The sequence below is a fragment of the Neopelma chrysocephalum genome, unplaced genomic scaffold, assembly GCF_003984885.1.
Source record: "Neopelma chrysocephalum unplaced genomic scaffold, ASM398488v2 Primary Assembly neopelma1_143, whole genome shotgun sequence".
NCBI lineage: Eukaryota > Metazoa > Chordata > Aves > Passeriformes > Pipridae > Neopelma > Neopelma chrysocephalum.
This window is the reverse complement of record NW_020897805.1, coordinates 1,515,816-1,543,103: the sequence shown is the minus strand read 5'-3', so window position 1 is coordinate 1,543,103 and position 27,288 is coordinate 1,515,816. Positions and strand designations below refer to the sequence as shown.

The 27,288-nt window shown below is 38.7% G+C and overlaps 2 protein-coding genes across 12 annotated transcripts in view; one reads left to right on the top strand and one right to left on the bottom strand.

Moving 5' to 3' along the window:
• Positions 1 to 21,573, top strand: part of PPP3CB (protein phosphatase 3 catalytic subunit beta) — a 53,267-nt gene extending 31,694 nt beyond the window's left edge. For 4 of the 10 annotated variants that reach the window (XM_027700248.1, XM_027700247.1, XM_027700246.1 and 1 more), the window contains 3 exons: positions 835 to 932; positions 6,389 to 6,418; positions 8,090 to 9,783. In XM_027700248.1, coding sequence (XP_027556049.1) covers positions 835 to 932; positions 6,389 to 6,418; positions 8,090 to 8,268 — 307 coding nt within the window. In that variant the 3' untranslated portion in view covers positions 8,269 to 9,783. Of the gene's footprint in view, positions 1 to 834; positions 933 to 6,388; positions 6,419 to 8,089; positions 9,784 to 10,319; positions 10,379 to 11,010; positions 11,083 to 16,253; positions 16,625 to 21,354 lie in introns of those variants that run through there. The other 6 variants (XM_027700252.1, XM_027700251.1, XM_027700250.1 and 3 more) reach the window with 4 other exon arrangements.
• Positions 13,400 to 26,968, bottom strand: ANXA7 (annexin A7). 2 transcript variants are annotated; one of them, XM_027700255.1, is made up of 13 exons: positions 26,866 to 26,968; positions 24,758 to 24,815; positions 22,030 to 22,225; positions 21,631 to 21,729; positions 20,512 to 20,555; positions 20,023 to 20,125; positions 19,643 to 19,737; positions 18,838 to 18,951; positions 17,410 to 17,580; positions 15,746 to 15,916; positions 15,562 to 15,637; positions 14,265 to 14,377; positions 13,400 to 13,751 (listed from the first exon to the last, which is right to left on the bottom strand). In XM_027700255.1, exons 2-13 carry the CDS (start codon positions 24,812 to 24,814, stop codon positions 13,629 to 13,631), a joined length of 1,362 nt encoding a protein of 453 aa, XP_027556056.1. In that variant the 5' UTR covers position 24,815; positions 26,866 to 26,968; the 3' UTR covers positions 13,400 to 13,628. The 2 variants fall into 2 exon arrangements, with proteins under 2 accessions (XP_027556056.1, XP_027556057.1); XM_027700256.1 differs by having other exon boundaries at positions 20,512 to 20,552.
• Between the last annotated feature and the right edge of the window lie 320 nt (positions 26,969 to 27,288).

Genomic DNA, 27,288 nt, shown 5'->3' with positions numbered 1-27,288 from the left:
CTCTGTTTCAGGATAATGGATGCCAGACATTTTTCAGGGAGATCACTGTGCATCAGCATCTTGTTTGGCATATTGGTGCGGCCCATTAATGTTGGTATTTTTGGTTAAAGAATATTTTTGAGTTATTTTTGAGACATGTTTGAAGAAATTAGAGAACATGATCTCTAGTTTACGCATTGTTTACACATTGTTGGTCCAGGTGCTATGAGTGTTGGAAAGATAATACCAAAATAGAGATTGAAATCAAAGGTATAATGGAGGAGGTCAGGACTGGCTCTGAAAATTTCTGGCATACCAGAAATTTGAGGACTAGAGGGTTTCTGTTTCAGGGTTTTGTTTATTTGCTTTCAGATATTTAAAAAGTACTATATTCTTGTAGTTCTTTAAATGTAGAGATTTCATGATCATATTTACCCCAAAATGTATAATTTTTCCACAGACTATAATTGCTCAAATAGGGATAATTTTTTAAAGTTGTTATTTCCTGAAGTATAGACACTTTGAACAAAATTGGGAATTGTTTTATGGTACTGAGATACATTCAGTACCTCTTTAGGCATTCAGTGCTAATTTCAAAGCTAATGAGCCTGCATGTGAATAGTTGCTCAGGATTTGGTTCAGAAGTAGTCAGCATTTATAACTCGTAGGCAGAGGAAAGACTGGTATGGAATAGAATTATTTTCCCATTTTTAGTTGTTTGAATTTACATTCAGTCTTGACATCCCTAAAGCACAGCAAAAATAGTCTCTCTCTCTCCCCATCCGTTATTTTACTTCAATGCAAGTTTTCATGCACAGATATTTAAGGTTTTGTTGTTGTTTTTTCTCCCACCAGGGAGGAGAGTGAAAGTGTGCTGACACTCAAGGGTTTGACTCCCACTGGAATGTTACCTAGTGGAGTGTTGGCTGGAGGACGACAGACCCTGCAAAGTGGTAATGATGTTATGCAACTTGCTGTGCCTCAGATGGACTGGGGCACATCTCACTCTTTTGCTAACACCACACATAATGCATGCAGGGAATTTCTTATGCTTTTCAGTTCTTGTCTTAGCGGCTGATACAAGCATAGTGTTATGTGTTAATCAGGCAATGTGAAATGGATACTTAACCAGGGTATAAAACTAAAAGCAAATTAGTTCAGCAGTGCCAGGCCACATTTTTCAGACTTGGAGCTTCCTTAGTTTACAATTTTTCAGGTGGGATGACCTTATAGATCTGGTATTGAGGCATTTGATCATTACAGATACGAAAATGGCAGTGTAATTTTGCATCATTACTTGTTTGCTCTCCATTAAAATGGTTTTATTAAAGTTGTGTTAGTATTTTCATTGACAATGTCAAATACTTGTTGATATTAATATTAACAAACAGCTACAGGCTGCATAGTTCCATATTACACTCCATTGACAGATTGGAATGTGCTACGTTTTGTACCCTGGTAATTAATGCCAAAGTTTGTTCTCTATGTTGTTTGTCAAATGTTCTATGTATAATTGACCTCCCTGAATTGTCCTTGTAACATGCTGTTTCCTTCCTCTGCAGATGTAGCTGCTTTCTTAGATCTGTCTGTCTCTCTCTAGGTATAGATGTATGTCTGTATAAGTGTTAAAATTAAACCACTATCCCAGACACTTGTCTGTCTCTTGATGTAGAAGCAATGTTGTAGCACCTTGTTTTTGAGGTTTGCTGCATTTGCTGCTGCACATTGTCTGTGCATTTGAAACAATAATGTACTTGAAAAATATTCAGCAATTGTTATAAAATCAGTTGAGAATAAAGGGATTGAATTTAAAACTTGTAAATAAATCAAAATAAAAGGGTGTTATTAAGTGTGCATATATTTTTTTGCATGAAAATAAAAAGAACTCTATACAAAATATACCTGTAATCTGGCTCATTGAATATTTTGTAAAAGGTTTTTATTCTTTTTTTAGTTTGTTGGATCATTGGATCATATTTTTCACAAGGCCCATAAATGATTAACTAGGCTTAGGGAGAATGCTATGAGGTTGTACCAAGTGTATTAAAAGAATGAAGTCCACGTTTTTGTTCACAGTGGTGGATAACTAAAATATACCAGTCTGAAACTGGACTTCATATCAGCAGGACTCTTAACATAAATTATTCAAGGACTTTTTATTGGCCATCTTCAGGCTTTACTAGAAAGTATAAGACTGTTGTATGGGACTGCTGAATTTTTAACTATTGAAAGATTGTGATATATGAATACCATTTTTTACACAATCTATTTTCCAAGAGTAGCTGCTTTTCTGATTTTGTGATTTAGACTGTTTACTTGAATTTTTAAAATTTTCTATGTAGTTTTTTTAAAGCCTTTCACTACATTTTCTATTATACTATCAAAGCTGTTTTTAATAGCTTTGAAGCACAAATGTCACATTCTAAATCATTTTTCAGTGGACATATAATGTCTACAAGTAAGTTTATATGTCCAGTGTATGTATGTGATTGTTTTGTGAATGTCTATAACAAGAAATGGTGTATGTTTCCTAATCCATTCAACTATTCCAAAAACATATGTCCTAGCTTTAATTTTCATTGTTTAATAAGATACTTTATTATGCTTAAAAAATGAGTCTGCATTCCTCTCATTTAACAGATTTTTATGCATGTTGCATTACAAATATGAGAGAGGATCAAACTGACTAGAAAATTTTTTAAACATAAAACATGTGACTTTCTACCATTACTGAAAATGTGGGACATTTGGAAAGTATGCAAAATGCGTTTTGGATTTTTGTGGGTGTGTTTTTTCTTGCCTAGAACTTTTGATGGCAATATTCCTGGATGCACGACATTAATATACCTCACTTATTTTAGTCATGTTGATTGTTCAAAATAAGTCATGCCAACTGTTAGTTCTTCTTAAACTGAAGTAACTTCTTTTTACTGATAAGCATGTCATTGTTTCAGTCTTTAAAAAGTAGTTTTCAAATTATAATGCTCAATTGCAAAGATAGAAGTAAACCAAAAATAAAATAAAGCTTCACCAATTGATACTTTTCTAAACCATCATAATATCAGAGAATTTATATTGGCAAAAATAGTCACTGATAGTATAGTAGGATTTCTTACTACAAATACTTAATTACTCTTTGAAGTATCTTAATCAGTACACTATCAATAATTTAAACTAGTCTAGATTTGCAAAAATAACAGAACATAATATTAATGGAAGTAATTTTTTTATTCTGTTCTTTTGTTTTTTTTAAAATACACAGAATTGACCAGTATGTTTTCCTGGTTTCAGTCTTAAAAATGCTGATTTTTCAATGGCACATTGAGAAAAGCTCTATTTGTGCTGGTTGCTGTTAAATCTATAAGAAGCTCTGAAAGTTATAAGAAATTGGAATATATATCTACATTTCTCTAGAGAGCTGGGCTGAAAATTTTTTATCAGGGCAAATAGATATACACATATATGTATGGAAGTCACCGTTAAGGTAATGCATCTGCAACTTCTGCATATACGCCTATTATAGTTCCTAATGTCAGTAACATATTCTGTGCTAGATCTTAGGAAATGCCACTGTTCCTTCAGGAGTTTGTTCAGCCCAGCTGCTGTGTCCCGTGAGCTGCTGGCCCTGCTCAGAGGATGGAGCCTGTTGGCACTGACACTGCAGAGGAGGGTGCCCACAACACAACTCCTGTGAGGGCAGTGCCTGAGCAGACTCCTGCTGCAAAACAGAGCAGCCTGAGGGAGAACTGCAATTGGGAACTGTAGGGAAGAGGTCAAACAAAGACAAGTCAGTTAAAAAAGATAATTTTGGAAAAAAGTGCAAACCTGCATCCTATAGAAGAAGTCAAAGTAAGAATTTTTTTGTTTTTCATAAATATATGGATATATTTTTGAAAAACGAATCATAGGTTACTTTTAGATAGCTTTAATGTACTAGGATAAAAACAGACCTTGGGAAGTCGTGGCCTTTGTATGTTTCTAAAATTTTTTAATGTAGATTTTTTTTTTATTTTATTTATGTTGCTTGCATTATAGTAGCTGAAATATTAAAGACCACATTTAAGTACTGTTATTTAAAGTAACGTCTCCTAGTGACTTATTCTGTGAACTGAATTTGCTAAAATTATTTTCCAAATTGAGTCAATATCTTTTAAAATGTTACAAAACACCTAAAGCTTTATTCTGCAACATATTAAATGCAAGCCTAAATTAAAAATTGTAAGTACTTCCATGGAAGTCAGTTGAACTACCCAAATACTTATCTTTCATTTCTGCCTCTGCTGTTAGTCAGGGCAGTAAGATAGTTTTTTGGTTTTACGTTGAAAATTGGGAAGGATTTTCTGTTGGATCCATCCCTTAAGTAAAGCAGGGGGAGACCTGAAATTGAGGATGGAAATGCTATTGAAACCTGTTGCTTAAAATTTGCTCTCAATCGAGAATTTTTAGAGCAAAGACTTCAGAATTGCCAGTTAATACGATTTGTTTGAGGTTTATCAGGATTTACAAAGAATATAGTTTTAATTTACATGTACCTGCAAAAGAGAATCCAACAAAATTATTTTCCAAATTGAGTCTTTGCAGCGTGGGGGTTTTTTAAGTGCCTGTATTTTCCAGTCAGTTTGTTCTTTTATGTCAAGTTGAAAATTATCTTTTTCTTAACTGTGATGTATATTCCAAGGTCTTTTTGGAATAATAATACTACAAGTAGAGTGAAATAGGAATAAATTTTGAAATTTGTATTTATGACCAAACTACATAATTTGCAGAGATAAATCAGTATTCGTGATCTTTCAGGAAAAGATTGAAAACAAAGACTTCACAGGTAACAGGAAATGGTGGAAAGAGGTGGTTTTTTTACATAGTTTTGTATTTGTATGGCAAATTGATTATAGCATGAAATTACGTATTTGGTGACTTTCTAAAATAATTCTTAAATTTATTTTTACAAATTGAGAAGGTTTCCTTAATCTAAACATAAATAACCATCTATTCAAGTGGCTTTTTGATTTAATTCTGGAATTGTCCTTGTCTCTGTAGATTTAAGTGCAGGAGTTTTTTGGGGTTTTTCTTCTTTTTTTTTGTTCCATGGGAAGTGCCGTATGTGCAATTCAAAATGCTGCATTACCCTTAAAACATTATTTTAGTAGCACTTAATGCAAGTATCCAATTTTTTTTTTGTTTATCTCAGTGGAAATTACAATCTTATGCAACAGTGAGCTTAAAGTATAGTGTAGGTAATTCATACATAACATAATGTAGGCATAGTGTAGGTGATTGCAATGTTGTGTCTGGGTTTTGTTGGATAGAAAATAAGAAGTAATAAACGTAATTCTCTTTAAAGAATTCTAGTCTGACCTAATGCCATATTTTGTTATATAGGTATTTTCCCCAGCATTTGCTTGAATACTCTGTTATGATTTTTGTTGTTAACAGTATGTATCAAGCACTACACAAGTAGGTTTACCATTATATATGCTATTTTTTGTTAATATTTCTGAAATTATGGCATTAGAGGCATGGCAAATAGTAGGGGAGGTAAAAAGATGTTACCGTTATTGAAACTTAGCTACAGTTCAGGGTGCAATAACAATAACCTTATGTTTAAGCTTGACGTCTAGAACTAAAACTATAAGGAAAGATCTCACAAGAAATTCCAGCAGATGTCCTGGTTATTTAGTTGGAAAAACAGCTAGTAAGATAGATTTTTTTCATATTCACATTAATTCACCCACCAAGACTATGTTAAATACAGACCTCTTCCTGATTTAGACTTTGTCATTGATTCAACTAAACAATTTACAAGACTCTGTAAATATGCCTTGCTAGATTTGTCTTTCACAGCTTAAATTTCACAGATCAGTTCTCAGAGATGCCCATTTTAGCTTAAAATATGGTGAGGAATTGAAGTACTAGTTAAACTTCAGGGAGCTAAAGATAAAGAGAAAAATAACTTCTTATTATTAGAATGTTGCTAGTTTATTTTTATAGGGTCGTTCCTGGTAATTTAGTGAAGCTCAATAATGCATTTTAATCTTCAGAAACAATCTCAAATAGATTTTTAATATTTTTTAAACCATACCACAACTTTAACATCAGCTGAAATTTTCTCTTGGTTTCCTAAAAATACCTCAGAATTTACAACCAAAACTTACAGAAATGTGCAGTTAATAGCATCATTTAATTAGTGTTACTTTGATAGACTTTTAGTTAATAAACTGTACTAGTTAAAATTTAGGAGAAATTTCACTTAAAAACAACCCCCCCAAACCCCTAATTGTCATTTTAACTAATTGTAATCTAATCTGGCGTAGCATACTATATTAAATTGATCATTGCCTTTTCTGCTATGCGATATTACACTCTTCATCTTTCTCATTCATTTTGCATGCATCTGCTCACTTCTGTACAGCCACTGTAGAGGCAATTGAGGCTGAAAAAGGTATGATCAGAGTCTTTGCCCTTGGCAGAGATCTGTGGTGTCTGGGAGGGAATTCAAAAGTACTCTGTGTGGGTGTGTTTTATTTTCAACTTGCACAAGCAGAGATGAATCAACTGCATTGATTCATCCCTTTTACATGTAACATTCATTTCTGGCTTTAGGATGATGATTATCTTTAATATTTTAGGGAAATTCTTTTTGTTTGTTTTTTTATACAAAATATGCAGTAGGTTTTTTGTATAGTAGCATGTTGTGATACGTGGTGTTGTCTTGAAGTCCTTAAAAATGGTAGTGTTTAGTGGTTTTTTTCTGCATTCAACTGCAAGGTTTTGTTTGATTGTGGGGAGGGGATGTTATATGTGGAAGGAGGGTTGTTTATGCATGCCTTTTCTCATAAAATCTATTTAATGGCTTTGAACATATCTTTTTTAACTTTCCGTGACACATCTGGTAGTGCAAGATGTATAAATATGTTTTTTTCTATAGATTTTGAATATAATTTGTTCATCAAATTTATTTCCAGTATATGTCCCAGACTGCCAGTATAAGACTTATTAAATTCCATGGATTATCAGTGCTTCTGATAAATAAGTTGTATATATGTTATATACATCTTCTGTTAGTGGTATTGAGCAAAATGCCGCCGAATTATTTGGTGTTCAGAGTATTCAGCTTCAGATTGTGTGTTTTCAGAGAGACTGTAGTTCCCTCTTGCTCAGTAGTCAATTAAGTGAATGACAAACAGCGTAGCAGTTGAGAGAGCTGCCTTCGGGGTTTTTCAGATTTAGTTGCAAAGCACCATTTAATGACTCTATTCTTTGTTTTTTTAATTAAGGAAGTCAGATCTCCAAAAATATAAACAAGTGCCATATTCTGTTCTCACACACACCTGCAAGAGGTCCTGTTGTTGTGAGTGGAAAGCTGTATTTAAATCTCCAAAGAATTATTTCATCCCAAAGACTTCTGTTTTATTATGTGGTCAGCCATTTTCAATTGTAAATTCAACTACAGACCTCATTCATTAAAATAATCAGCAGCAAAATAATACCTATATTCTATACTTATTTTAAATACACTTGTATTTAAATGATATCATTGTTAAACCACAGTGCTAATTTGGTGATTGTGGTTGTGTCCATTTCCATCATCCACATGATTAGCACAGTGTGAACCACATCCTGCAGTTTTGCCTGCATGAAAACTACAGGATCAGGCCATCAGTGCGTGTGCAGGATGTAAATCTGCTACTACTTTTGTAACCCTTTGCTGCTTTGCCTCCACTGCACTTGCTGTGCTGCTTAAATCTTACTGACATTGCCCCAGAGAGAAGGGGGATGTTAAGATAAGCCCAATGTGCTGGGCAGCAAAAGCAGTTGGCGTTGATAGCTGGCCCCGCCAGGGACACGCAGAAGCAATCAAGGGATCTTAAACCCCTTGATTCCTACTTGCAGAATATTTGCCATACTTTGTTCTTTTTGTAACAAACTAAAATCATGATTGCCGTGAACAGTTCAGGAAAGCAGGTTAGAGAAGCTTTTAGTAATACAGTTGCAGAGCCATAAGTTTCTTTGGCTGATTTCTTACCCGTTTTTAAACATCATTTGTTAGAAAAAGTATATGCTTTCAACTTATTTTTCCATTACTGACATATCAAATTTGCATTTTGTTAAGCAATACGAGGATTCTCTCCGCAACATAAAATCTGCAGTTTTGAAGAAGCAAAAGGTTTGGATAGGATCAATGAGAGAATGCCACCAAGAAAAGATGCTCTTCAGCAAGATGGTATTAATACTATAAACACAACAAATGCCAATGGAAACAATGGAACTGGCAACAACAATGCACAGTGACCACGTCAGCTTCTGGTTTACTCACTCATGTCTTGCCTGAGAATTCCTAGATTACTGCTTTTTGATGTGACAACAAATGAAACAGGGGGATCACTTGAAGTGACTACTTAATACGAGGTGAAAAACCATCTGACTTGATCCCACTGAAGAGAGACCATCATGCTTTTGAGACAACAGCCCCTCTCTTACACGGTGACCCAACCTCCTGGGAGCGTGCCTCACCTCTGTACACAACTGTCCATCACTGGCTGCTGGAGCTTCAGAAGAGATCTGGCGAAAGAATCGGGCTGTTCTCACTAAAGCACACCTAGACTAGCATCTTATGCTTATCGTTGTCAACACTTTTAAGTTTACAAATGGGATTTTTCTTTCAGTAGAGGTAGTTTGTTTGTTTGTTTTTTTAAATCAGACTTTCAAATACAACCCTAAGAGCTAACTATTTATTAATGGACATCAGTTTCATGAAATGTCTTTAAAATTATAGATTAGAATGGTCTTAAAATATCTGAGGCTGCAAAAACTGTATTTTAAACACACAGAAAAAATGCCAAAAAAAATCTCAGTTGGTCATTCTGTAAAATGCTGACCTCAGGTTTACTCCTTAGATGTTGCTAATTCTATATTGTATTCACTGTATTTTTTAGTTACAGCTTATCAGAAGATTTCTATGTAGGAATGTTTATTACTTGAACACAGATTTAAAAAAATATTTAATTTAGAAACTTTTTTGCCCAGCTTTTTCAAGACTCTTCCCCACCTTGAATTTAAAAAAAAAATTATATATACTAATTTTAAAAGTAAAAAAAAAAATGGAAGTGTTAATTTTAAGGTACTTTTAATTGAACTTTGTACATTGTTTAAGTAAATTTTGATTCATATCAAGTCTGTAAAGCTTGGCATTGTATTTTGTGTATGCATGTTTTCATTTTGCAAATATTTAATATATAGACCTATGATGTACATCTATAGGTTACCTAGGTGTTATGGGTACTTTTAGTTTATTGTGAGTATTATGGTTGCATAAATAGCTAATAATCACTGGGCTGAATAGCTGCAAGCTTTTTATTATTTTTAAATCTGTAAAGGAAACTGAAACTGTATTGGACATACTTTTTGTTTAAGCAAAGCAGTGCGTAAGCAATTGCTCTGTTCAACTGCTAAGGCATTAGTGAAAGTGTAAACTTGAGACTGCATGTATTTTGGTATCTACAGGACTGCTTGGTTAAAATAAAAATTGAAGCCCTGTGCTAATTTGTTCACAAATAATGGACTGTACTGATTGCCAGTGTACTTTGTTATATATTTTGACATTTGCTACATGTTTTTCTCATCCCCTGGAACACGACTTGAAACTTATGTCACTAGAGTTCATCTCCCTTTTTTTTTTTCTTGGTTTGCCATAAACTACAATCTGTACATACCCCTAAGTTGGAAATTTTATGCATGTTCTGAACTATTCAAGTATTTTATAAACAGTAGCACACAATAAATTTTGTGCATGGGCTGCGGCTCCTATCATTGTGTATTGGTTTTATTTGGCATATATAGGTCTGACCTTGAAAATTGTTTAGATATAGTCTGCAATATTTATTTGAAAAAATAGCATAAAAGGTCAGATTTAGCTTGCAGACAATTAGTTCAATGTAAACATTATTTAATTTAAACTGTATTCCTGCTTCTTTTTTTTTGCTTTTGAGTTCTCTCTGATAGATACTTTGTGTCTGCTAAGCCAGACATCCACTGTGTGTTGGTACAAGCTTGTCAGGGCAGGGTTAGTTGATTCTAGAAGGGCTCTTAGACATAGCTGTGTTTCGTGTGTTGGTTTAAACTAAACATTCAACACTACAGAAGTGTGTTGGGGCAGCTTTTTGGGCAGAGGGGAGAACAGTTTGTCTTGACAGTTGGTACAGATACATTAATTAGTCTTTTTGGTATATTCTTTTTAAAAAAAGGACAAGTTGCTCATAAGGATGCGAATTAAGATAAAAGGTAAAAATAAGTGGTACACTGTTGTTAAGGGAGTTTTAATGTTTGATTTTACTTTATTGCAGATGCATTCTAATTGGAGACTCTTCTCAAAGTTTGAGTGCAGAAAATCAAGTTAAAAATGGTAAGTTTTTTGGCTTTTTTTATGAAGTGCTCCCATACATACATACCTGTGAGCTGTGCAGTCTGCATATGATGTCGTGTTAGAGCAGAACAAAAACCTGTTACTAAGTAGGACTGAAATTTTACATGATGGTACCTTTCTCCTTCTGAGCACTAGTGGAAAATGTCTCAACCTCTTGAGACATTATTTTTCATTATTTGACACTCAGATCTTGGTTGTGACGAGTAATCTGACTGGCTGGAGTTGTGTGTGTGAAGAAAATACAAATACAGTCTTTGTCTGGAAAATCTTCATTGTAATTGGAGAGAATTGGTTCTCATACTTGTGTGGCAGTAAGTGTCCAGGTGCAATAATGTTCTGCTTCCCTGAGGATTCCCTTGCGGTATCTGTTTTGCTGCTTTAAGAATTCCCTCACAGCATCCATTATCTGTAGTAGTTTTTGCCAGATACGAAGGCAGATCTGCAGAAAATGCAAATCTTTTGGGCAGTTGTTGGCCTGATTTCTAATGCTGTGTGTCTCCTGCTGTGTGTCTCCTGTCCCCCTTTAGGCAAGTAGTCAGGTAACAGGGTTGTGTCTGTGGGTGTTGTTTGGAAAGTAGGCACTCATTTTTTTGCTACTGTGTTTCTGAAAGGTGGAGTCTGGAGCTGTCTCTAATTCTTGTATTGTTTGGGAGAAGAAATTATATCCTTCCTCCCAGAAAACTGTAAGTAGTTTGCATTGCTCATTTTATGCTTTCAGCATTTTAAGGAGGGGAAAAAGAAAAAAGAAGTTGTCTCTATGCCCTTAGTCTGTTCTTGGGTAGGGAACAGAGAAGCCTTGGAAATAACTTTGACAGGCAAGGGACACAGGTGGCAAAAGCTGTGAGAGGCATGGCTGGTTCATGGTTTGAGCTGGAGTGGTCAGCGCTTCCCTGCCCTACCTGGGCTCAGCGGGCACCATCTGGGTCACTTCTTCCCTGACCTGATGGGTGGCACTGTCACATCTGGGATGCTCTTACCTCTAGGGCAGTGGCAGCGAGGAGTATTCAGAGGTGGGCTGGGGTCTCTCACTGCTCTGAGGAGTGTAAACGTATGTTGGTGACACTGAGCAGCAGAAGTACACATTGTGCTGGGTTAGATTTTGGGGGGTTATTTTCCAGCAGACACTTGTGCTGTCAGGGAATTTGTGCTGGCACTTGCTGATCCAAACGTGGAAGAGCAGCGTAGTTCACAACCTACTTGTATCTAGTTTAATGGCAAACCCATCCTCACCTCCCAGCATTACAGTGTGAAACATGAGCTCTCCTTTCAAAGCTTATTAAACCCAATTGTGAAATGGAAAATTTGCTCTAGTGGTATCTCTTGAATTGTGAAGATTGGCCTCTCTTGCAAAAAGACAAATGATTGGGATTGGGGCTGTTTTTCTCTTAGAAAGAGGTAAGTCTCTTCTGGTCTGAGTCTGAACACTTTTGAGAAGAAGTGTCATAAAGAGCTTGCTTTTTTTCTAATGTTTGATCTGAAAACACCATTATGTTACATAGAAAATTAAGGCTATTTCAGAGGCAGGATAGACAGTGTCTGTTCATTCTTTCCTTGCCTATTTTCTGCTAGACTTTTATTATCAACCATTCAGTTCTTGCCACCGATTTAACAACTCTTTGTTACTAGCATGTAATAAAAATCTTTTTGTCATAAAACAGGGCAATGTTATCAGAGCATAGAACCCCATTCATCTGTTCGTTTTCTTGTGGTAGTGTGTATAAGCCAGATTTATTGATACTGTGCTTTGAACGACAACTGAAGTGGTGGGGATTTTTTCAATCACATAAAAAGATAAAGATGCACTAATATGCTTTAATTATTAAATAGTAAGCTGCTTCCCTTGTAAGGAAGTTTGCTCAAGAACAAAGAAACAAGAACCAAAGCTTATGAGAATCTTGGTCAAGCTTGGAAACCTATTGAAAGATATCTATATTTACATACGCACACACATATCTATCTCATTGAATACTTGCACAAAGGATGACAAAGTAATGCAGAATAGAATGTCTTTTAGTCTCTCCAAATCAACTTCTATCTATTTCATATTTGAAATAATTAATTTTAAGCTGAATAGAATTTCTCAGTTTAGTATCAGAAAAAGTCTAAAGTCAGATTTAGGTTGCAGACCACTGATGTAAGTGAAATACCTAAGCCTTTTTTGTATGTACACTTGATAAGCTGCTGTTGTTTTGCAAAAACCTCTATGAATGTGCTGTGCAGTGGCAGGTTTGCCATATTGGAACCAGCTCCACCAGCCCTAGTGATTTTTGTCTGAGATATACTAGAAATAGGGTTTGTGTGAGGGTATCTTATAATACAATTGTTATTTGTTAAAGCATTGCTTAGAAATGTCAAGGAACACACTATGTTGGATTTGAATCTTTTGTTAAATTTGTGGCTGGAGACAGATTCACTGTGGCTTTCTACAAAAATCCAAATATGCTGTTCAAAGTTGTTCTCTTTAAACCCTTTGAAAACATCCACATAGTCATTTATATTATCTAGGTCACAACTGCCTTCAGTTTGGATTTCATGTGGTAGCATTTAGCTACAGGGTTTTTCACTGCTCAGCCATTTGCTGTATAACCCACTCCTTTACGAGGAGAGACTTCAAAATCAGATCTGAGATGATTTCTCCTTTGCATTGCCGCCTTAAGCATAATGGTAACTAACCACTAATGTAAGAAATTTAATAGAGGAGTACAGTCAGATTTTGCCAAGGTCCCTAAACTGTCAGCGTATTGTGACTCAAACTGAGTATTTGCATGATTTTCAACATTATGATGGAAAGGCATTAAAAGGGGAGGGGGGTGTAAAATGCTTCACATCACAGCCTCAGGCTTTTTTTTGTCATCCACAGTAAGATCAGCAGTTAAGTTTAGGTATTTTGGGGAACTTCTTGAGTGCTGGAGATTCATTTGGCTGAGATAGCTTAGTCATGCAAGAGACCAGTAGATGGGAGGCGGTTTTGTCTGGGTCAAAAAGACTAAGGCTTAGAGGCTAATAGATAAGATATGTCTTTTATTATACAATAAAGAATATTATGTGCTGTAATTTAAGGCATTGTAAGTGCAACAAGCTTATTGAATCATCAAGAAGGCATATTTGATTATGCAAAGTTTAAAATTATTCATTTACAAGGATAGTTAGTGTCTACATAAAGCATGTTTCATGTCCTTCGGTTTGTTTAAAAAAAAAAAAAAACACCACCAAAAAACATAATCCTCTTCTACTGCCCAACAATTGCCAGCAGCAACCGCCGGTAATCACCACTTGTATCACTTGCTATCATTGTAGCCAAAGTCTTCTGATACATCTGTGTGAACATCTGTTTAATTTGCACAAGGTCAATCTGTGCAAAGACAAAAAAAAGCAGAAAACTCAACCACAGTGTATGATTTAAATCCTAGACACTCACCCTGCATCTCCTCCCTGTGGACTAGAGGACACATGCCAAGGGTGAGATGTTCAACTGATTAACCCCGTGCAGTGTACAAGCCAGCTGGTCCCTCCAAGGACAGAGGAGCAGCTCCCAAAGCAGATCCAGCAGTTGTTCCGTGCTTTGTTAGCACCGTGCTGTCCTAACTCTGAACAGCTGAACCTCTGACCTGGAGGTGCTCACTTGCTACATGGACACGCAACCACAGTTAAGAAGGAAAACAAGCAGTTACTACTATCTAGCCAGAGTTAATTAAATGAAAGCTGGCTTTAAAACTAATTAAGAGATTCATCTAAATGTGAGCCCCATAAAAGCTTCATTGCAGTACATGATTTCACAGCTGTGAAAGGAGGACCAAGTGACAAGCTGGTTTGGGTAGGTGGCTTTCTGCTGCAAGTGACTTGTACCCAGGAGAAAGTTTCTTACCTCACTGCGAGTGACCACAATTCTGATGAGGGTAGAATCATCTGTGCCAGCTCCTCTCATAGAATGATAAAGTCTTTCTGCAAAAAAGGCTGGGCGATTTAAAGCACATTGCACTGCAACAAAGTATATTTTTAGGATTAGTTCCAGTATTGTATCCTGTGTAGGCATCCTGGCAGGATCAACTGGGGACTTTTGCTGTAGCCATCTAGAAGTAGGTCTGGGTGAAGATCCAGTCACTGTAGATTATTAGCTTATTTTCAAATTACCAAATGAGTTATTCCTTCACACAAAAACTTACAGTTACTAGCAGTTAACTTCTCTGGAAATGCTTTTCAAAGCTGTCTAAAATGTTAATTCTCGAATAGGTAATTCAAAAACAGTTCTCCTTGGATAGCTGGTACTGGGAAATAAGGTATTTTACTCGTGTTCCACTGCTAGAATCCACTAAGAAAAGTAAAACTGTAGAAGGTTCTCACTCTAGTAGTTACAGAATGGATCTTGTTTCAGTTAGATTATTCAAACTCGGAGACAAGCCATTATTCTTTTTCAAGCCTGAACTTTTCCCATTAAACTCTTGAGTAGAATATTCTCTGGGAAGTTTTTGCTTATCCGTTATGGCTACAGAAATGCTGTCGTTTTGGCAAGCACTGACAGGACTGGTGTCTTCAAATTTACCACTAAATAATACTGATTCTTGCTATCAGTTAATTGTGCTGAATTGTGTTGAATTGCTTTACTATAACAACTCAGCAGGAAAAAGTGAATTCAAAACAGGTCTTCTATTTTGCTGAGGTTTTCCTTATCAATAGCTGAGCTTTTGGGGGGTAGATGGTGGTGGGGAAGAGGAGTAGAAAGAGAACTGTGTCTTAAGTAGGTTCATGTTGGTTCTGAGGTCATCTGTGCGGGTGGCTCAGCTGTCTCTGCTGAGATGCCCACACCCAGAGTCACGGCTCTGTTACACTGGGAATCACTCATTCTGCAGAACTCTGAAATACACAGCTCCAAGCACTAACCAGTGGCCCCTGGTTCTGTGCAGTTGCCTGCCCTCTGGAGAAGTAACAAGTACTTCTGTGTGGCCTTTTCTTATTTCAAACTGACTTGTTCATGGTGGATGCTTATTTTGTTCAATTAAGTGTAAATTGAGTAATTTGAATAATTGAAGTTACTTTTGTGCTAGCAGAGTCTCAGATTGTGTGATCATTTGCCATATGGCCAGTCTTGAATTGGATTTTTCTTTGGTTACATTTAGAAGGTTTAATTCTTAAAGGATAAGGGAAGGGAAGAACGTATCACTTACCAATAGTTTTCAAACCACGTTCCACGTTCCCAGAAAACTCTCGGTCAATGCTGCTTAATAAATCACGATTAGCAATCTACAAATAAATGAGATTAATATGTGAATGATGAAATGCAGTAACAACTGGAACTTTAATTTAAAATACATTGACCAAGCTCATTTGAAATCAGTGAAGAACTCCTACCCTGGAGTATGCCTCAACTGTTGCTTTCAGCTGGGGAAAACTTCTGCTTGCCAGAACCATATTAAAGCAAGATTCATCAGTCCCAAGTCTTCCTTCACCTGCTTGGTACAGACGCTGAGCATCTTCTTGAGCTTTCTGATAATCCACAGTTTGATTCTCATCCCGATTACCCTTAAAGCAAAGACAACAGATTTCAAATGAAATTTCACAGAGAAGGCTATGCTTTAACTGTGTAGACCCCAAGCATGTATCTTCCAAGCTTGAAGCAGAAAGAGAAATAGCAGTTTCTTTAAAACTTCTCTTTGGTTTAATATTGGTTTAGTACTCTTTATAGGAAACAAATACAAAAGTGGCCCAGAACTCTATCTGTAGGGCATGCTTTAAACTGTAGATACACTGACTCAGATAACGTCACCTGTACAAACCATCTCAGTTCTAATTAAATACTGTACTTAATTCTCTATTTTATTTAATAATGTAAGCTTTCTCTTGATTTTTTTGTTTCTAGGCTTCAAGTTGCAAAGACTCTTCCCAAACAAACTAATGAATTATCTTACTGAATATGCACACCTGAAATATCTCAGGTCTCCTACTTTATTTAGAAGTTGCTTATTTCAAGTAAGAATGTCTCCAGAAAGCACTTACTGCAGTTATGTCAGTAGGGCTTACGTGACATTTTACATGCTTTGGTGGTTGTTCTGGTTTTTTGCTGCCCAGTGCATGGATGGATACTGCTAAATATACTGGCTGAGTAGGCTTGAATACATGCTCTCAAATACTGTTGTATCTATAGTGGTTAATATACTCTTTAAATTATGTGGTTGTCGGTTACTGTAAACTGCTGGATTTATCAAAATAAAAATGAGCAGCATGAGCTTCTCCAGGTTTGCTTTCTTGTGGATTTTGACATTTAAATCCAAATACCTAGTGCATAGCTGAACTCTCACAAAGGTAGAGGCCAATGAGGTAGAGAAGTGTAATAGTAATTCTAACAGAAATAGTCATATTGATCAGAGAACTGTGGAAAGTTGCATTATTTACATATTTCTTCCTAAATATGGATAACCACAAGTTCCTATTCTTCAACACAAAATGAGCCCTAGTAAATGATATGGGATAAGCAAGCTCCAGTGTTCACCTGAGTTCAATAGCAGCACCTCCCTAATTCTCGTGGTGTGAAGGGAAGGCAGGCTGTGGTGTAACTTGGGAGGTAATTTTTGCCCTGGGGCACCTCTTAGCTTGTTCACAGGGATTCTCACAGGCATTCTACATACCATAAAGGTTATCCAATCAGATTCACACAAATTATTTTGTTAACGTATGCAAAAAATAAAAAGCATCTTGCTTTAACAGCAGTGTGGACCACTAATTTAGAGAACCACTCGGTTGCATCTGCACAGTATTTACACATAAGTTCTCTGAAATTAATCTAGGGTGCTAAATTAGGTCACACAATTCATCATAGATTTGAAGATAGGAAGTATCTCTTAAGGAAGGACTGAAGTGTCATATCTTAGGGAATAAATTAATGACCCAGGGCTAATTTCTTAAAAACCTGGCTCTTGCTAAGCATACACAGGCTATTCATGGAGCCATTTTGACTACATACATCAGACTGTACACTGTTATCTTACTAAAAAAAAAATTTAAAAATTAAAGCTCACTTGGCACATAGATATAAGCAATCGCTCAAAGTGTCCTGAAGTGTCTGCTCTGATGTCTTGTTCGATGTCCCTTCCAAATTCTGATTTATAGCAGTTCACTATTTCTCGAATTTCCTGGTTTGTCCTTGTGCAAAGGATCTCAATCAACACACTCTCCTGAGTGCCTGCTCCCTGTAGGCAGAGAAAACAAAGACATAACTACAGAACACTACCTATGCAGTTGTCTTCAACTGTGAAATAAGGCAGGCATCTGTTATTTCAAAACTTAATACAATCTATATTTTAAGAACAGTGTCCTTGCAGTGTGAAAGCACTGAGTCTTCTCTATAGACTTAAAATGGAATGAAGATTCCTCAAACATGCCATTCTGCACCAGTTCAAAAACACACCCCAAAACTATACATCAGTGACATCAGCCAAAGCTGGAAAATGGTTTAGAAAGGAAATTCTTTGGCAACCTTAATCTGTAAACTTATTGAAGGAAGGTAGAGCCTTAGGATAATCAGTAAAGCCAAGGATAGACATGCAAATTCTATTTTGGTCACCATACAAATGTGTTCCCCATTCCAAATGTGGCTGCTTCCTCAACATGACACTTTTCACAGATGCTTCCCTCTCCCCAGAATACAAATTAACTGAGATTTCTGTGTACAGTGAGATGGCATGGTCATCTCAATTCAGGCAGGACCAGATAGGAGAGTGGATCTATGTGAGGCTTCTAGGTAATGTTACATTATGAATTTTTTAAAATGGTTGAGTGGCTATTCACTCCATTTAAGGCAGATCTTAATTTAAGCTCCACGTTCGTTAGAAGATCTCCATTCCAACTCATTCGAGGTACTCATTTCCACTACCAGCCAACTGTGAGCTGCCACAGCTCACACCAGCAGGAAATTCTGGTAAATTGGATGTACCAGTTTACCTCAGTTAAAAGACTGAACCAAGTAGCTCACCTAATCTCTAATGCTGTCTTAATACTTGAACAGATATATGCATCATCTGACCTTAAGAAATTAGTTCTTCATTGTCTTTTGGGGGAAAAAAAAAAAAAGGATAATCCAAACCCACCTTTCAGTAACAATGGTTTGCTCCTAGTCAGGAGAGGTATGTACCTTCACTCTGAACAGTGGTTATGGTTTTTACAGCATCCTGGCCCTTCCTAGGCTCTAGCAAAAATTATGCCCAAGTAGCAGAGAACAAGGTTCTGTCCTGCAGCGTTTCATGCTCTACTGAAGGGACAGCTGCCCTGTACTGGCTAACTGGCAGAAATTGTCTGGAACTCAGGGATGCAATAGAAAAGAATTTTAAGCCCTGTAATCCCAAGATTTGTTTTACACTGAAGGATTTTTCAACAATGGTGGGACCAGGTATTCTTAGATGAGTATTTTAGAATAGTTTAAAACTATTTCCTTCACAGGAATACCATACCTTCATTGCATGACGTAAACTCCAGGCATCATAGTAGGTACTGGGCATGAAGAGCGCTAAAATCAGTTCTTCCACATTGCCACTTAACTCAGACTTCAGATCTTTAATTAAATCCTGTTAAATTATAAACACAAAAAGAGCTTTGGAGAGTGTTAAGCAGATAGCTTATATACTAAAAAAAAAGTCAAACTAGAATTTACTTTCATTACTGATTTCTACCTTTGTGCTGGTTTTCCTGTAAAGCTTTGTTTTATTTGTTATGAAGAACTCCGTCATTTTTGCAACTTAAAGTGAAAATGTATAGTTGTGGCATTTTTCAGGACCTGATTAAGTCTTAATTAGTGAGGAGTTAATTGAGAAGAGCTGAGCTGTCAGAGTTTTGGACAGAGTGAAGAAATTAAATTAACCTGGACTTTCATTGACTATCCAATTCTCTGTTTCTTAGGAAAGAACAGATTTCAGTGCTTGTGTGTGTGCCTAAAAAACTCAGTAGTTTCAGATACTAATACAGAGGCAGTTAAGCTTGATTATTTTCTGTCTATCAAGCATTAGAGAAGCAGAGAAGCTTCTTGTGTGTTCAAGGACAGAGACAGCCTCCAACCTTTCCCCACCCCTGCTTCTGCCAGGTATCAGGACAACACTGTGTCAAATACCAGATGTTCCCCAATACACAAGGAATATAACCAAAAGAAGTGCATTTTAAAGATGCCTAAATCACTCCTCAGGACTAAAATGCAACCAGGCAGTTCAAGCAGCAGCTGAAAGTTTGGTTTTGTTTACCAGTTCAAAGAACTAGTGAACATACCTTGCCATACATTGTCTTGAAAGCTGCCTTGATCTTTTGCCTTTGATCATTGGAGCGGTTAGCGACAACGTCTATGATAGCCTGCTCATCAGTTCCTTGGAAACAGAATGGCAATGCCACGTAAGAATGCAAAATAGTCCCTCCAAGACTGTGCATTTTATACTGTTACACTGGGCATAGTTACATAATAAGTGATTACCATTTAAGCCCACTAAATTTTCCATGTAACTTCATCCACTAAATAGCCCCAACCATTTTGAAAGTGTGACTTTTGAAAAGGCTGGGGGGGAAATGTATAGTTAAATAAAAATTGAAGAAAATAACAGAATGGCATTAAGAATTTAGCTGAATAGAAAGTAAAGTTTCTGTTGCTTACTTACCAAAACCCTTCATAGCTTTGCGTAGAATTTCTGCGTCCCTTCCAGCATCAAAGTCTGGAGCAGCTCGAATCGTGCCCTGGGTATCCTGAACCATTGCTGCAGGCTGAGAATAAGAGTCACATTTAACTAAATATCCTGCACAATATAAAATCAAATTAAAACCACAGCTTTGGAATCAGTACTTCAGAAGGAGCTGTCCATTAGTTCTCCATTTCTTCCTCTAACACAGCATCAGGGTGACATTTGGTTGTGTTGAACAGCTTTGGCCCACTAGTCCCAAAGCCTTGCTTGTACCCAATTGTATGGATGAAGATCTTGATGAGTGAGAATACACAGATACAGGGTTATGATCTTGTTCAGTTTGTACTCTGAGGGTAGAAGGAAACTCCTGATGCACAACACACTGTAAACTGTTGGAAACCACCTGTAAAAACATTAAAACTACAGGCACCACGTAAGATTGATTATAGAAGAGAATACAGCACATACCGGACCAGGCATTGGGGATGGTGCTTGTCCACCAGGAAATCCTACTGAAAATAAAGAACAAGGTAGAAGACATTAATTAGGTCTTCTCTTACTATGGAAATGCTATCTAATCTGAATATAAAGCCAGACCTACTACTGCACCAAACCTGTTTCCTAAGTAATGATAAACTGTCATGATCAGTAACTGAACTTCTTGCCCATGGGAACAAGGGGAACAAGCAATCACAGATGCATTTTGATATATACACTAGCAAGGTAATTCTAAAAATACTAAATTTACTGGTGCTGTGGGAACTGGAAGAATCTCTCCTTATTAAATCATGCTATTTTTGACAGAAGCCAAGGCAGCCCACACAAATCAGAATGCGTGTCCCATGTTTTCTTTAAAAGCCATATTATATAATTGAAAATGTCTAGCATATAAACAATAAATATTAAGAATTTATTGATGCAAAAAGAATTGAAAGAATCTCATTTTGTGAACAAATGGGAATACAAAAGCTGCAAAAAATTTTTTGTACTAGAATTTTACTTTTATTCATAACATGTATGCATATTTCTTTCCATTTTAGTACTAGAGCTAACCAAGCAATCATTAAACAAAAAGATTTTGCTGCTCTGAATTTCTTAAAAACACAACTGGCACATACCAGGACAAAAATCATCCCTGTGGTAACTGACCACTCAAAGCATTACAAACACTGCACTCTTTTAAGCAGTTGTGTGCATTCTCCCTTCCTCCTTCCCCAGTGCGCCAGGGATCACTGTGAACACACAGATCTGAAAAATGCAATTCAGATTAACAGCTGTCTACTCATTGCATGTGGACTCTGGATTTCATAGTTCTTATCAGATACTTGCAGTTTGAAGAAGGACAAGCACCTAAACCTCTACATCATAACCATTAATCAGGGACAGCCATGCCTTTTGGATGTAGCACCCACAGAGCTGGTTCTCATCAGCCCTTCAGTTCCTTTGTCAAGAAAGGGGGCAGGATGTAAACAGCACACAGACCTCAACAGCTAAAAGTAAAAAAGGTAAGGGCCTAATTTGTTACTACCTATCCTGGGATCTCTTGGTTTAACCTTCAATGCTTGAAGTTTCCTATATATGACATACCTGGAATTTGTGCTGGTCCACCTCCAGCATAGTTTTGGGCAGGAGGCTGTGGATAGCCACCAAAGCCAGGGCCAGCGGGAGGCACACCAAATCCAGCGCCTGTGGGAGCCAGGAGAAAACACAGACTTTAGCACGCTCAGTGTTTTGTACTTGACTTCTGACACGTGAGCAGAGCTACACAACAGGCAAATTTCTCCATGTCTGTGCAGTGACCCAGAGCCATCAAGGCCCTGCCATCAGCATGCAGGTATTTACTGCTAGATGGCAATCTGGCTGCCTGCCTGCCTGCTGCTGCCTGAACTGATTGCTGAAGAAAGCTGCTTTTCTTTCCTGTTTCTAACAAGCACAGGGAATGGTTACACTGGAAATTGTAAGTGGTACTCTAACAAAGGATCCTACCTCCAGGGTAAGGTGGCATTCCTCCAGCCTGGGGAGCTCCAGGGTAGCCCCCTGGGGCAGGGTATCCTGCCCCTGGAAACCCAGCGCTGGGTGGTGCTGCAGGATAGGTCCCTCCTCCTGCCGGAGGGTATCCTCCAGGAACTGCAGGATAGGTGTACTGACCAGCTGGTGGATAGACAGACTCTTGTCCTGTCGGCTGAAACACAAAAACAGGATGTCTGTATGCCTGTTAACAGGACCTTAGAGTAAAAACTCCCAAGCTACCAAACTGTCCAATTGTATAATAACAACAAAAATTGTTTAATTAGATTCAGCACTTGAAGCAGCAGCAGAATTCCTGAAGCCTGGATGGGCTCCTCCTGGTTGGGTTTTCTGATGCATCTCCCATGTAGAAAACAGAATTAGAGAGTGCTGCAGGGTGGAAGGCACCTCTGGATGGTCTGTGATTCCATCCACCTTCAAAGCAGGGCCAGCTTTGGAGTTGGATGAGGTCATGCAAGGCCTGATTGTCAAGTTTTCAGTATCTCCAAGGAACAGCAAACTCACAGTCTCTTCGGGTCCCTGTTCCAGTGTTTGACTACTCTCATAGTGAAAAGCGTTCCTCCCTGAGGACACACAGTGCTGAGCCACATTTGACTTGTCAGCTGTCAGTACATACTGGAAGTCTGCTCCTTCTATCCCACATAAGGAACAGGTGAGCTCAGCTTGGCTTGCTCTCTGTGTATCATTAGGAGCTCACCTCCTGTTACAGGACTTTTAAGAGCTTAGAACCTTGGAAACTTCTGCCTCTATTGCACAAACACTGTTTTCAAATGTTACAGGGTGAGAACTTACAAGAGGTGTTGGGGTTTTCCTTTGGAATCCAGGTTATAAAGCATGGACATTCAATGACTAAATCTGGACCACTGGCTCAAGATTGAAGACCTATTACATGTTTTAAATAAAAAGAACAAGTCAAATATCTGTATGCCTTTGTTTTGCTACATGTATGATTTACCAGCCATACCACAAAGGCTGCTGTTAGCATTAACATACATTAGAAATATTTACTTGAACGACCTGGATCTCTAAGGAAAACCCTGTAAGGTAAATCTCATATAATTGATCTTAGAAATCATATATTTAAAATCACCTTCATAATGAAGCATAATGTATGGACTCATTACTCACTTGCTGGGAATCATCTTTACTGACTACTTTTAGAAATACGAGTCACACATTACATAGAGTACACATTCAGTCTTGACCTCAGAAAACAGAAATAAAGTGCAGACAGTAAGGCCTAGCTCAAATGTTCTCCTTGGGTTTGGTTGCCCCAAGATTTCTACCCCTAAATTACTATGTCCAGGCTATATAATATTCTTTTCCTCAGAGGTACACTCTGATATTTCTCTGCCAGGCAAAAGATTTTAAGGGAATTTATATTCACAATTCCAAAATTAGGATCCTCAAAAGCCCTGCTCAGATAACTATCAGTACTGCAGAAGAAAATTTCACATAGGTTTTTTTAACTGACTGTCACTTTGAGCATCACCAGTGAGACTAGGAAATCTAGAATTGTTGATACCAAATCTAAGAGGTCTTTTAAATTAATCCATTGAAATTGGTTATGTTTTAGACGCTAGCTAAGGAAAAAATATTTTCAGATGTAGTTAAAAATAAACTACAGCTCAATCATGAGGGTTCAGCAGAACCTTGAGGGGAGAAGAGAAATCCTGGATTTAATAAAGTCTCATTTCTAACATGTTTGTCTTTAGTTCAACTGACTTTAGTGTTTCAGAGGGAGTAAGGGTAAATAGTGAAGCAAAACCATCACAGAATTTATTGCATGTATTTATATGCCTATATTTATACATTGCATGTATTTATAGCTTTTCAGTATTTTAATGCCATTCAGGCTGAGCTCCATGCTTAAATCTAGTTCTGTACTACATAAAACACAAGTAATATTCACACAATTACAGGGCCATGACAGTGTCCTGAGTGCCATGATCAGTGCCATAAAAGCACACAGATGAATCTAGTTTTTAAAAATGATGCAGGCATATCAAAAATACTGCAGTATCAGCCACACCTGATACATTTCAGCCTTCCATTAAGTTTCATTTAAATTTTTTGTCCATTCAATTGTGAGCTGAAAGTGAAACAGTCCTGTGGCTGAAGGATAGAGGGTCCAAGTCCTCTATCCTCAGAAAAATATTTACTTGGTGTCATATGAAAGCTGGGCTGCTTGAGTAAAGCATTCCAAGCTCTTCCTGAGAGCTATGACCACTGAAGTTTGTTCAGCATCTCTGTAAATCCTGGGATACGGATAAGCAAGTATTTGGTAGAGATGGGTTCAGAGATTACCTCTGACCCTGCATGTAAAGACTCTCATATTTATAGAAGAAACTTTAAGAAAAAAAAACAAAACAAAAAAGAATTGCTGAGATACTTAGCTATATTTAAAAAACTAACCAGAAAAAGGTAAAATAAGATCAAATAATCAAAAAACTTTCTAGAACAGGCATAATTTAAAAAAAACCCCAAACTTCCTTCTTTGAATTTTTTGAGACAGCTGTAAAGTTATCCTCAGGGATACACAGAGGAAAACAAAGACCATAATCTCTACAGAACATTGTATATGAACTGACAGCTAGTATTTACACTCACACAGAGCACAGTAAGAAGGGGTATTCACAGAATATAAATACATTAGGAATGAAACACATTCAAGAGCCATACTTACAGGATAACCAGGGAAAGCCGGGTAGCCATCAGAAGGAGGATAACCTGGGTATGACATTCTGGGAGAAAAAGAAAAAAAAGGTATTTTCACTATGAAGGCACTATATATGAGTTTGTAGTTGATATTTTCCTTGCTAATTACCTGTTAAATCACTTGAAGAATATGTTTAGTAGGTTTAGAATTGCTTGTACTTGTCAGCTGTTAACCCACAAATCTTTTCCTTTCTTTTTATACATCTGACCACAGGTATCAGAATTCAGAAGGGAAGCATCTTCAACTCTGTAATTAACTACCACACTTATTTAGGGTCAGATAGACATTGAAGCGTGCTAAGAGGCTTGAACCTCCAGAAAGAACTCAAATACAGGATACAGTTTGAGGTGCCAGCAGGAGGGAGCTGAGCCCTTTGCCAGGACAGAAACAGTGCAGACCCCAGTCCTGCACTGCACCAAGCACCTGTCTCCCATCACCCTGCACTCCTCTGCTCACAAGGGTAGTTTTGAGAAAAGAGCAGGTCTCTATCTATCCCATGGAAAATGGTAATTTGACAGGAATAGGTGTAATCCCTCAGCATTATTACTTCATTTGTGTAGCAGATTTCTGTTTCATGCCAGTAAGTGTTTATTTTAGTCTCATTTTTAACAGAGGGACTTGGGGAATAGGGACAGAGATCATCCCCCATGTTGCCAACGAGTTGGGCAGGGAGATTTAAGACCATTAGCCAGGTTATGAAACATTTAATGGCAGGGAAAAAAATCATGTTAATGCTAACCAGACAGATTCCCTGATGAGGGCCTGGGGGTTTCTCATGGCATGTTTCTAAGACAGTGTGGACCTTAGATGCACAAATCAGAGGACCTGGCACATATAAAAATGAATGCAATACAGCAAATGATTATTCACATTTCTAGGTACTCATCAGCCAAACCAAATGAATTTGAAAGCAGAATTCTTACTGCACTGGACCATTAAGACAGTAGATGAACATAGAACTAAACGTCTGAGACTTGATATGGAAAACCTTAAAACTTTGCATAGAATTGTTCAAAGATGACTCAAAAACAACTTGCAGAGAAGCACTGCTACTCCATCTCACACTGATACACTTGGATCATCACTTCCAAATAAATAAAAGGAAAAAACAACATAAGGTGTATTTGCAAATCTACGCTTTAATCATAACCACTGCTTATGGCGATTTATTTCCCTAAGGAACACCTTAAACCAGTACCTGTACAGTATTTATTACTGACCGCTGCTTAAATGGACTTTAAATTTGGCGCAAGCGTCCTCAAGCAGGACAGAGGCTCTGACTTGACTACTTTTATAACCAAAGCAACAACAGATTTTCCCGTCAGATTGCGGTTTCCCCGGACGGGCACAGGGCGGGTTAAGCCGGGAGTCCGACGGTGAGTTGGCTGCGGCGCCTGCCAAGAGCACCCGCCCGTTCTCTGCGGGCTGAAATGGAAATCCGAGGAGGGGATCTCTCTTGGGGGGGACAGACGTGGCTCTGACGGTGACACATCAGCGGACGCGCAGCGCTCGGAGTGTTGTGCAGGAGCCCGGCAGGTACACACGGACCCGTCTCCCCGGACCCGCCCCACAACCCCCGCGGCCCCGCCCGGGCCCGCTCTGCCCGCGGCTGAGCTCCATCGGGCATCGCCCCGGCCTCCGCCGCCAGCCCCGGGCTGGCTGAGCCCTCCGGCGAGCCGGTGCTGCGGGCGGGGACACGTATCCCATATCCCGCTACCTGTTCTTCTCCTGAGGCGACCTGACCTGGTCCCCCTCCAGCGGGAGGGCAGCCCCCGCCGCGGGTGCGGCTCCCTGGGGCGGGCGGCGCCTCCCTCGGCCGGACATCTGCGAGCCCTGAGCGGGGACGGCCGCGGCTCCGGGAGCGCTGCCCATCCAGCAGCTCCATCCAGCTCGGGCGGAGCAAAGCGCAGCGGGGCTGGGGCCGAGCCCCCCGGGACGGTGTGTGAGCAGAGCCGGGGCTGGGGCCGAGCCCCCCGGGACGGTGTGACAGACTCTGCCGGGCCGGGGCCTGAGGCGAGGGGCGCACGAGTCTGGGCCCGCCGGCTCCTCCCTTTCTCCCCCCACCGCCGCCTCACCTGAGGGGAACCTGCAGAACCTCCGGCCTCCCTCCGCAGCCACACCGCAAAATGGAGCCTGTGCGGCCGGCGGTGCCCGCCCCGCCCCCGGCACCGAGCCCGCCCCGGCCCGGCCCACGGGCCCGCCGGCCGCGCCCGGTTCTTTGCTGCCTGTGCAGGCTCGTCCGGTCTCGCTGAGGGAAAGCTGCGGTGTGCCCAGTTCTCCCGCAGGACGGATGAGAGGTAAGTTCACAGGCGCAAGTGCCACAAACGCGGAGCGACTCGCCAGTGGAGCTGTGCCAGGGAAGCGTTCACTCGGGAAGCGCCCGGGAGTCCTGTGCCACCTGCTAGGAAAGGAGGGAGAAGTCCACACTGCAGCTTTCCTGTAGCACCGCTGCAGTGGAATTCAGCCCTAAAGGATGTACCTCTAAATCGAGTCTGTAA